At 42.1% G+C, this 12,491-nt stretch overlaps 1 protein-coding gene across 1 annotated transcript in view; it reads right to left on the bottom strand.

Annotated features, from left to right (window-relative positions):
• SYT6 (synaptotagmin 6) overlaps positions 1 to 12,491 on the bottom strand; it is an 889,964-nt gene that overhangs the window by 458,329 nt on the left and 419,144 nt on the right. The window contains exon 3 of the mRNA XM_086923295.1: positions 1,205 to 1,763. Within this exon, the coding sequence (XP_086779421.1) occupies positions 1,205 to 1,763 (559 nt within the window). The remainder of the gene's footprint in view (positions 1 to 1,204; positions 1,764 to 12,491) is intronic.

Raw genomic sequence — 12,491 nt, 5'->3', positions numbered from 1 at the left:
CATTTGGATTATGAATATTGTGAAAAAACTTAACAGTCAACAATTGAAACAGAGTGGTCCAAGGCAGACACCACTTGGGCACAGAATCATTTGAATCAAACTAGGTGCCTCTGTATCCCAATCCCAGACCCAAATGGTCTTCTCTGCTGGAGCCAAGGATCAAATAAGATCAATATACCAATTTCAACTGTAGGCCCCCTTGGTTATGACCATGTTTATTTTGTTCCATTCATCATAAACTTGAGAAAGTGCAATGCAATGAAACTCAACTATGAGATCCAATTCAGCCCAAGGACAAGAGTCTACGTTATTCTGTGTTCCCACTTTTCGCATGTTAACCCTTCTCACTATCAACAGTACTAAGAACTAGTGTGCTTGACTGAAGCAGGGAAGGAGCCCAAAGGATCTCCTAATGCTCTTCAGCTTACTAGTCTCCACCACTATGGCCATGTCTAACTGCCCTGTGTAGGAGGACAAGCACAAGTGCATAAACAGATGTAATTCCATCAGCACATGTGAACATAGCAGATGGCTGATGATCTCCCAATACACAGACCTAAAACATGTACCTAGGAATTCTCCAGTTGTACATAACACAAACTAGAGTTTTTCTTATAGTGCATTTAATAGAACAGACATTGACTTTATTCATTTTGATTAACGTTCGGATATAGCTCATTAAAATCAATTATCATAATCCATTCATTCTTTATTAATATGTAAAAAGTGTGGAACTTTGGAAATATACATTAACATTTAAGAATCCCCTGAGACCTTAGATGACTTGACGATCATTTCTATGATCGGTATAGGTACATTAGGACATTGCCTATACATCAACTTTTTTGGCTTTTACAGTTTGTTTCACTCGTATGTCAAACTCCGTTTCCTTCATATCAATGTATCTGCTTACATCCTCGGAGTTGGATTGAGGCATTGATAACGGACAATTAAGAGGTTAGTGTAACAGACTCAATGAAAAAAAACAATCAACGTATTACGAAGCCACAAGGGATCTTGTACTTGGGACCTGCAAAGCTCAATGTGGTCCTCTGGTTATAATAGGGCATCAAAACCAATAGGAATTTATCTAACTCAATTTCAATGTGAAAATATAGAAACGTTAATCAAAGAAAATACCACCAATTCAACAAAGCAATGAAAAGAATGCTTAAACTACTTGTATTATCAGTCAGGTACTTACTGTAGTTGCATACTGAATATCCTTCCAGATTGAGGACTCCCGGGAAAGATCCGAAGCTTCAAAAAGATTTTCTAAAATAACCTCACCAATCATGTCATGCCTGGAAAATCTGTCAAAATCAAAAACACTGAGGTGGAGCTTTCTGCTGGTCAGCTCTTCGTAAGGTACTGGGAAGTGAAATGACTCGTCGAAGGTGGGGTTAAGAGTCTTTCTGTGAACTCGCGTCTGAAACTTTCTTTTCCTGTCAGGCAAGAGGTATATCTTCACATAAGGGTCAGAGCTGCCACAAAAGTCCTTTGCTGGTAAGTCAAAGGCTTTGAGGATTCGTACAATAAGCATTTCATTTTCATAGTCATACTTAAGGGTGAAGTTAATTTTCCCACAAGTTTTTTCATCCTCCTTCTTGGTGTCTTCAGAGTCTACTGACTTTTGTTTGTATAGCTCCGGCTTAATCCTGCCAATGCTGGTGGGTTGCTCTGTTTCATTAAATGAATCAGTTCCATAGTCGACACTGGAGACGTGCATCTGCCGAGGCAGATGCCTCTTGAAGGAAATGTGCCTAGGAGAGAAAATAGGACCAAGAAATAAGTTAGATTGAAGAGACAACATATGTTTGCACTGTTCTTTTGTATTATAGCATGAAGTAATCTAAACAGCATCAATACATTTTTACACAGGATAAATGAACACCCTCCATAAAATTCTGAGGTTGCCATACTCAATCAAACGTATCAGAATTCATATAACAATTAACGTAGCTTGAACGCATTCTTAGCCACCTTAAATTCAACAGGTGTGTGAAGCATATCTGGGCACTGGACATATGCGTCCTCCCATCACATAGGAGGGACGGGTGCTGCCAGTCTTATTGCCCACTTGTTGGTAGGCATTACCAGCTGATACCTTCCTTTACCCCAATCATGCACCTTTGGGTTTTGTTCGGATCCACAGTTTAAGAGTAGACAATTTACAGCTAAGCAAATTAAAGAAAAACACTAATTAGAGCATTGTAGTGCTGGTACTCCTTTAAAGGCAATAAAGTAGTAAAAGCGAACAATGTCTTGTGTATGCTGTCCGTTCAAACATTCCATTGTCTCCTCTGCCTCACCACAAACGGTCGCCTTCAATCTGCAGAATGTTCTAGAAGCCAAATTGTTTAGCAGGTTGTAATACATTTAATTTTCCATCTCTCGCTTTTCAAGTTTCATGTTTAATGAGGGTTGATTGTTTCATTGAGTGGTCCCATTATCAACTCTTCCCCCCCCCCCGCTACCCTGCATCTGCTCAGCTAATAGAGAACAATGATCACAAGCCAGAGATGCAACAACTTCTTGAGGGAGCCACTGACTGGGCAGCAAGTTGTAGAAATATTTGCATGATGGTCTGAATCACTTCTGGGTTAAAATTATGATTTCACATTACACACCCAACAAAATTGGGTCAATCAACACCTGGAACCTGGCTCATCTAACAGTAGGCAATGTTTTCAATCATGCATCTTCTCACAAAAAGATTGGGCCTGAGGACCCTATCCATCTTCAGATAGCGGCCATAATGGCCTCTTGCAATTGGTGGTCACAAAGCCTCCCATGTCACAAGATACAGGCATTTGTACTCTGCTTTCCTTCTAGTACTAGAAGGAACGGGTCAATTTGAACCAGTTTCCCTAATAATAATTAAAAAATAAAATCCCATGAACCTGGAATCAAATCCGAGATTTGGAGGTGAAAAAAACAACATAAGAAGGTATAATGATTCTTAAAACAATAGTGTTATAAATTGGGTTGTTGGTTGAGGGGTGTGAAACCCTACATAAGCAACAGCCCCTATCCTTGTCAGGTTGAAAAACTAAAAGTCACTAGATTGACCTGCACTTAACACTCTGGAAGATTGGCACAAAAGCAATCAGGCTTAGCTTAAAGGCAATATGTAAAGTATTGATGCAGCACTCAACCAGTAATAAAGTGAAAACACAGCACAAGAAAAATCCCACACCAATTTAGAAAAATTGAGTAGAATTTGATAAATTATTTGACACCAAAATGACAAAAATCCAATAAATAGAACCAGAGATGCAATTTTAAAACATTTACAGTAAATGTAGCACCTAAAAGCACAACGTGCCACTCGTGGCTAACGGGCTCACCTCACAGCATTGTTTATTCTGGATCAGTCTTCAGCTGTTTCTGTAATCTCTCTGGCTGGATCCATTCCTGCTTCACAAACCACACTCAGCAAATCAAAATAACTAGTGTGATCCAAACAGGGTCCCTCCAAGTGTGCCTTGATGGCCACCCTTCTGCTCCTTTCTGTTCAACATATGCATGCTTTCTGATGTAACTGAGCACCACTATGCCCTACTCAAGATGTAGGCAGATGACACACTGCTGCATTCATGATTATAGAACGGATTTGGGAACAAAAATGCAGGCATTCTAACTTTTGGATGAGGTAAAGTACCATCCCAGAGGCACCTAAAGTTACTGATATTAAATATTTAGAAAGTGTCCTTCACATGACCTTAACAGCTGATAGCAGAACATGCCCAAGAAGACATGCTCAACCAGATTGTGCCAACTCATCCTCATATAAAAATGCTATAGGTTAGGGAATACCCTTTCTAGGGAACATGCTCAAGAACTTAATCCCACACTGTGGCTCAACTGAAGCGGTGGAAAATAACCAGATCCTTAGTGACGTCACGCCTGGACTCTTGCAATGTTATCTCATGCCAACTCCAAACACACAATTTGCAAAGGTTATAAAATAAGGCAAGCAATGTGTGCATCAGCATGAAAGCATGTGATCACTTAAAACGCTCAACACTGTTCCAATAGCTCAACGATTTGCTACCAAAAAAAACCCATTTCTGCAAAGAAAGCAAATGGGAAATATATATCTTCAGCAAAAACCCACATGCACGGTCCTATATTCAATTAACCTAATGAACTAAATCAAATGTGTCTGCCAAGCCTGGCTCTTCCCTTACGTGCCTGGCATCTCTACCACCCATAAGCAGTATGCCATCAAGTGTCTTCTCTCTGAAGAGTCCTCGCGGTAGCTGGGGGGTGACATCCATGCTCATGCGATTAAAACACCAAAACATATTTACCAACCTTCTTATTTTATGGCCACAATAGAGTCAGCTCTCTTTAGATGAACTTCCAAAAATCTAAATCTTCAGGCATTGTAGCGAAATAAATGCAAACGAGGAGACTATTAACTCATGGGGCTCGAATCAATCATCTCATAGGTTTGATAAAATAATGGAATCTTTCTGCGGTCTGGTTTTGTTGATTACACTGCTCTCTGTGCACATAATTGAAAGGAGATGAAATATCAAACAAGGAAGCAATTTATTTTAAGTACTACCATCCAGTTTCTGCGTGAGTTATGCATCTTCATAAATTGGACATATTCTCCTTAAACGTGCTTACTTTAAAAGAGCTGGAGTTGGACACCCGAGCTGCAGACGGCCCTGACCGTTCACCCGAAGCAGCACCTTCGCGTTTAATTGGGAATGCAGGTGACTTCAGAGGAGTGAGAGGGAAAGCAGGGGCTGAGGTAGGGAGTGCGGTTGGGGGCGGAGCGGCAGAGATGAAGGTTAGGAGACCGAGAAGGCGAAGAAACCAGAGGGAAAACGTATGTATGCGTGTGGCATTTGTGTAGCAAACGTCTGTAGGAAAAGGCAGCAGAGCGCCTTCCTGCTTTATAGACAAAGATACGGGGAGGGGGCGAGTGGAAGGGCAGCTGGGCCCGTAAAGCTGTGAAGTGTCACTTCCGTAAAGGTGTGTGTATTCAGCCCCTCCCTGCATGAAAGCAGGGAATCCTTGATGGATACAGGGACCAATTTGCCAGTTTCTGGGAGCATCGATTGAGAAGTCTTGTTGCCTCACTATTTTGTTTTTTTTTGGAAAAGGGAAAAAATGATGGAAAAAAGGATGAAGGATGGGGAAAGAGGGAGTGACAGATAGAGGTAGAGGGAGGGAGAGGCAGAGCGAGCAGGGCAAAAGAATGCACGGATCAGAGGGGGGAAGAAAGGGAAAAGAAGGAAAACTGAGGGATTGGGACAACAGATACTAAAGAAAGGAAAAGAAAGGATACAATGGGAGGGAGAAGGAGGGATGTGGGGCTAGGGAGGAAAATGGAGGAATATTGAGGGAGTGGCTGAGAGGAAAATTAAATAAGTAGAAGGCTAGAGGGAATAAGAGAGAGGGAAAGAAGCCAGCTGAGAAAATGTGCAGGAAAGGTTGAGAAAGGTGGTGAAAAATGTAAGAGAGGAAAAGAGATCGAAAGAGAAGGACATTCAAAATATCCCATGCAGGTGTCCATGCCTGATGTACAGATTGACTGGACATCATTCCTTAAAGAGACCGGGCCAGGGCACAAGTCAGTGGTACACATAGGTACACGGTGTCCACCCACGGTTTTCACAGGGTGGATGCCGTCCCCCCTGCCAAGCAGTTGGGCCTCACAGAAATATGCTGATTTTGTCACGGTGTAACCGGAGACACTGGACACGTTCAGCAGCGCCTGCACGTTGGCTGCTTTCCATTCCCAGCACCAGCCTGTAGGCACAAGGTACTTATTGTTCAACTCCAGCTGGGATGAGGTTAAGGGGCCATCAGACCTCCTTTCCTTTGAATATCCTGCCTGGAGGCGGCCCGGAACCTCACACTTAAATGTAAATGCCACTGGAGGGGAAACAAAGGCACACAGCTTATGTATTCACATGTACATAAGAGAGGCATGGTTTTGCCTTTGTTCAGTCTCTGTATATAAGGGATGCATGCACTGCAAGAATGTCAGATGTGTGGGTCTGTCCCAATATTTATACAAATGACAATTTCAACAGCACTATTTTATTTCTTTTATAGAGCTACTACGCAACCCAATGCAGGGTGTCAGAGCTCTTTACATAACATATAAGTTGTACATTGACAAGAAATCTTGTACATGTGTAAATCAATTTTTAAGATGAGTTACATGAGACAGCTTGCAGCAGTGCTTTTCAAACGGTGTGCTAGCCTGTACCCTTGAGGTGCATGTTAGACTTTTATGACCTTATCAGCTTACAAGGCAGCGCCACTTCCAGTGTAGTGTCTGGATCCTCACTGTTAATGGCAGTGGATTTCTGGCTCAATTCCAGTGTCCGAGTCCTCACATATTGAGCTTGTACTTCTGGCTTGTTTCCAGTGTAGCAGATCCTCACTTTTAATGGCCGTGTACATCTTGCTTATTTCCTGTTTCTGCCTCCTCGCCATTTCTAGCAGTGTATTTCTGGCTTATTTCCAGTGGCCCTCAGTGTTAATGGCAGTGGGTTACTGGCTTGTTTCCACTGTTGGAGTCCTATGCTTTTCTAAACCTGAAGTGTACTTGCCTGTATAACCAATTCATGTCATGGCATGTGTATCCAAATAGCAAATCTGCCTTAAGCCCATTAACATGGCGCTGTATGTGTGAAAATGCACCATCTTTTCAGTTTTTTTAATCTAAAGTTTAGAGTGATATTTGGCGCTGCACACACGCGCGGCTGGTTTCTGGAGCACATAGCCATGGCTTCAGCGCCACTTCCAGTGTAGTGTCTGGATCCTCACTGTTAATGGCAGTGGATTTCTGGCTCAATTCCAGTGTCCGAGTCCTCACATATTGAGCTTGTACTTCTGGCTTGTTTCCAGTGTAGCAGATCCTCACTTTTAATGGCCGTGTACATCTTGCTTATTTCCTGTTTCTGCCTCCTCGCCATTTCTAGCAGTGTATTTCTGGCTTATTTCCAGTGGCCCTCAGTGTTAATGGCAGTGGGTTACTGGCTTGTTTCCACTGTTGGAGTCCTATGCTTTTCTAAACCTGAAGTGTACTTGCCTGTATAACCAATTCATGTCATGGCATGTGTATCCAAATAGCAAATCTGCCTTAAGCCCATTAACATGGCGCTGTATGTGTGAAAATGCACCATCTTTTCAGTTTTTTTAATCTAAAGTTTAGAGTGATATTTGGCGCTGCACACACGCGCGGCTGGTTTCTGGAGCACATAGCCATGGCTTCAGCACACAGAGACCCTACATTGCTGCACACAGATGGAAAAAATTAGAGGGAACATTGGTTATGAGTGCATGCTTTCATGAATGAATGTATACTATCATGTGTGACCGAGAAATTGATGGGCGCCCCTGTAGCCGGATCCTATGGTATTGCCTGCAGTATGTTGGTGTTCCCTATTCACTGGCTTCATCAATATCTCGAGAATGTTGCTAGCGCCCATAACACTACTTGATCCACTAACATTCTAAATCTGGGGGAGATAGTAGGTGACCATTGTGAATGCAGGGCTGCGCACCACTGAAAGTCAATGGTTGGCACCAAACGGACGTTGCCTTAAAGACACACTAATTAGAATCCTTAAATATTGGAAGTGTGCTGTAATGCAGAACTGACAACTGGTAGAGTACATGAAATCATTTGAATTATGGGTGACAAGTGTTTCATGTGCTCTTATTTGAATGCATCAAATCACATTTCATCTTTTGTTTCTAGTGAAGAACTGTCTACTTAAAGTAGCTAAAGCAGTTCATGATAACGAAAAACAAACTGGGCTACCACATGGTGGTTTATTTATTGATTTATCCAATGTTTTCTATAGCGCGAACATGACCCTTGGGTATTAGAGCGCTTTACAATTACATGTCATCAACCATTGCGAACAACAGAGTGAGGAGGTATCAAACATAATAAAAATGAGTACAATGCATACCAGAGTAAGACAATTGCATCCAAATATAACAGGAGGACCTAGTTCTAGTAGTCCTGCAAATTGGGAGAGCCCTAGATAACAAACTAGTGCAAATAGAGTAAACGTTGATTCAGAAAGGGGTAAACACGATCTCACCCGCACACGCTGCAGACATTTCTCAGCCAGTCTATTACAATAAGAGGGAGTGCACAGCTTAAAGAGTAGAAAAGTCACTCCTTTATTAGAAAATAATCCTTAAATGGAAAACATTCATATCAACTCATACAGCCAACGCGTTTCATTCCCTGGTAGGGAACTTCATCAGGGCGAGCAAAATTTGACACTGAAAATATATATGTCTGCCAAGGTTTGTAAAGAGCTTATACGTCTCAAAGTGATAGCCGATTCTTATTCTGATAAAAACGGTATTCTGAAATCTGACCTCTTACTCAATGAGAAAGCCAAGAATCCAACTGAAATATGTCGAATACGTCAGACCTATTACGTGATCCAGAGGTGGCTTGAATCTTCCCCCCTGCTTCTCCAAGGTAGGGAGAGGCTCCTGAATAACCCAGTGGCGTTGTAACCCAAAATATTGGAATCAACAAGAATCTTTAATCATAACCCGGCCACTTACAGGATGGCGAAGGAAAATGGGATTGCAAGTGTTTCCAGTATAATGGGGACACAGTAGTATAGCTCCAATTCAACAGATATCTGTATTGCAGACCGAACCAGTCCACGGGCGGAAGAACTGGTAGTTCAAATCAATAGGGCAGAAATGGAGAGCAGCACAATAAATGGGCGAGATCTTTGACAAAGTGATGTGGTCATCAAAGAAGAAAGCGATATCCTTATTATGTGGGAAATAATGTACAGCGTGGTTCACAAAAGCTTCATAATTTAAGTATCACGAGAACACGCCCTGCTCCAGTCTAGAAAACGTGCCGCATATCATCCCCCAATCCAACCAGTCTGCCTCCATTTGTTGGAGACAGGTACAGCAGCCTCATGCTTTTTCAGGCTTTTGAGGTTCATTGGCCTGGCTAGAAACCACAGAACAGGTTAAGCAGGTAAGGCATTCAGAGAACAACAGGTTTAGTCCTGGCCACCAGGAAGTTGTTGACAGAGCAGCAGCACATTCTGAGTGCACCTCAGGATCAAAGGGCCATGTAAGTATAGATCTAGGCAATGATCAGTGAGCTGTAGAACAGCTCTAACTTGTATGTCCATTGCCAGGCTGTAAGGTCATATGTCCACTGCTAGTCAATTTCCACTGTTTTTGAACATCACATTTATTTATTAAAATTAGATAAACACAGAGTCGCCGCTAATTTGGCCTAGGTCCACTCCCAGGACTTCATTTTTTTAAACACTTTATTTACGTTTTGAAATTCAGGACACAAGACATGAGCTATCAAACAATAGTCCTTCAGGACAAGAAGCAAGCATCAATAAAAAATGTTTATCGGGGCATACATCAATAGTGTAGACATTAAAAGGTACATTACAGGAGGACCATGTACTAATGTGCTCTCAAGATGACATATTATTATGATTTTCATCTGCCTCACATCCGGAAGACAACTCGCCCCATTTGAGATGCACAGAGTAAATTGGACTTTATAAACCAATAATTCGCTTTCCCTCTTTACATAGGTCTTAAATGGCAACCATATTTTATCAAACTTAACCAACTTAACAACTATTATCCTAGAGAGTCTTTCCATGGCATAAACTTGGCATGTTTTAGTCTATCCTAGTGAAATTACAGGGGTGGGTGGGGGGAGGCCCCTTCCAAGTCTGAGCAACAGCGAGTCATGCTGACATCAAAAGGTGTGCATACAACCTACACCTAGGCATGGTAGATGGATAGTCACTTGCTTCCCCTGAATGCCCCAACAATAAGACCAGTGGTCACAATGGGACTGCCACATTACCTATATCCTGAATCTTTTGAAGAACCTCTGCCCAAAATCATTTTACCAATGCACAGGAGATATATATATATATATATATATTACCTACTGGCGATAGCCAGTAGGTATATATAGTTAGGATTTTTTTCCTATGGGACTTTTGAAAATTCTATGTCTAATAACTTTGGCGTTTGTGGACGGAATTGGCTGAAATTTTCAGGAAAATGGCACATTTTGTTTTTGAGCAGCCCCAGAAAATTTGGGGGGGGGGGGGGTCATCAAGGGGGGGCCGAGAAAAAAGGGGGGTCCCAAAACGCGTTTTTCCCATTCATTTTTCCATAGGGCGGTTGGCCTCACTTTTAGCTAGAACGGCTGAATGGATTTGCACGAAACTTGGCAAAATTGTAGGGACTGTTAGCCCGATGTGCCTTTGCTAGGTCTCAATATATGTGCTTCAGTGGATTTTGAGAAATTAACGTTCAAAAAAAGATATATATCTGTAACAGCGCTCCGGGCAGCGCTCCGGTTCGCGTACTTTTCGCGTAACGGAACTTTGCGATGCGAAGCTGATTGGCTCTCCGGTGTCTGTCAACATTCTAAACAGTCCGGAGCGGCCGCCATCTTGTCTCTCGGTAGGATCGAGAGACAAGAGGAAGCCAAAACAAAGGGGGAAATGAAGGAAAGGGGGCAAGGTAGACCCTTTCTGACCCCCTAGGATTGATGAGGGGGATATTATAGAGCGACGCGGGCCCCAAAAAAAAAAAAATTCCAATTTTTTCGCCGTAGAGACGCGTCTTGGTACGCGAACCGGGCAGCTAACCGGGAAGCTAACCGGCAGTGTAACGGGAGTCTGAGGAGTAGCTGATTGGCTGTCAACATTGTAAACAGTCCGGAGCGGCCGCCATCTTGTCTCTCGGTAGGATCGAGAGACAAGAGGAGGCCAAAACAAAGGGGGAAATGAAGGAAAGGGGGCAAGGTAGACCCCTTCTGACCCCCTAGGATTGATGAGGGGGATATTATAGAGCCACACGGGGCCCAAAAAAAAAAAAATCCGATTTTTTTCGCCGTAGAGACGCGTCTTGGTACGCGAACCGGGCAGCTAACCATGCAGCTAACCGGCAGTGTAACGGGAGTCTGAGGTGAAGCTGGTTGGCTGTTAACATTGTAAACAGTCTGGAGCGACCGCCATCTTGTCTCTCTGTGGGATCGAGAGACAAGAGGTGGAAAAAAAAAAGGTGTAAATGAAGGAAAGGGGTAAGGTAGACTCCTCCTGAACCCCTAGGATTGATGAGGGGGCTATTAAAGTTCCCCGCGGGGCAAAAGAAAAAAAATTGCGATTGCGGTTTTGTTTGCGCTGCAGAGACGATACGTCACGGTTATGCGATGCATCATGAGGCGTCTCACGGGCTACGTGATACGTCACGTAATAAAGAATATATCTTACAGCTATAGATATTAGCTTTTAAAAAACCAATGAAATTCACTGAAAAAAACATAGGTTATAGACCATATATAGTTAGGAATTTGCATTTACAAAACCTTGAAAATTCACTGAAAAAACCATAGGTTATAGACCATATATAGTTAGGGATTAGCATTTACAAAACCTTATTTTATTCGCACAAAACCATTGAAATTCCATATATAGTTAGTTGCACTAACTATATATTGCGGACCCGCAATCCACTGCTAATGATGTCACATATTACATCATTCATGACATGGTCAGTGACATCACTGATGACATCACTGATGACATCTCAAATGACATCACTGACATCTCATTTGACATTATTGATCACATCACTGATGATATCATTTATGTGATAATACAATGAACATCTTCAGACTGTAATATAACCTTAGATACACTCAGTGAAAACAGACACTCACAGACTGTCACACATCCATGGAGTTACTCACACACCTAGTCAGTCATGCAAAGAATCAATCACACCTCCATTTCCTCAACTATACAGTTATACACACCTTACTTATTCAAACATATACTAACACATATTTACTCTCTTATACAATCCCTGATACAAGTTCACAATGATCCATACAGCCACTCTCACATTCACTGGCTCTTATGTTCAGTTATTTATATATGTCAACTCTCACATGGACTGTGTTTTACATATGTACTTACTTTGACATGTAGCACTGAGATATCCATTCACTCACCAATACACTCATGCACAGTCAACTGTCCATACAGCTGTTTCTACATGCACTTTTGAACCCATACACCTAGGGAATCAACTGCTCACACATCTATGCACAGAGTCATACACCTCCCAGCCACCCACACACATACTCAGTCTCCCATACAAATACTTGGGCAACCATTCAATAACCCATATAGTTACTGATATAGCTACTTATTTAAACATGCAGCAGTTTACAGAACAACATATATAATGATTGCCAAATTAAGACACTTTAGTCACTAACCCATGCGCTCAGTGAGACACATTTAATCATTCTCTCATACAGTCAGTCATGCACCTACTAAATCCTTCATCCAGACACTTATACATCCACTCATTCTTCAATATGTAAGACATATTTTAACTTTACAGAAACATACAGTCACTGGGTGTTGTCATCAGTGATGTCATTTGAGATGTCATCA

Source organism: Lissotriton vulgaris, chromosome 5, assembly GCF_964263255.1.
Source record: "Lissotriton vulgaris chromosome 5, aLisVul1.2, whole genome shotgun sequence".
Taxonomy (NCBI): Eukaryota; Metazoa; Chordata; class Amphibia; order Caudata; family Salamandridae; genus Lissotriton; species Lissotriton vulgaris.
This window is presented reverse-complemented; position numbering and strand designations above follow the sequence as displayed.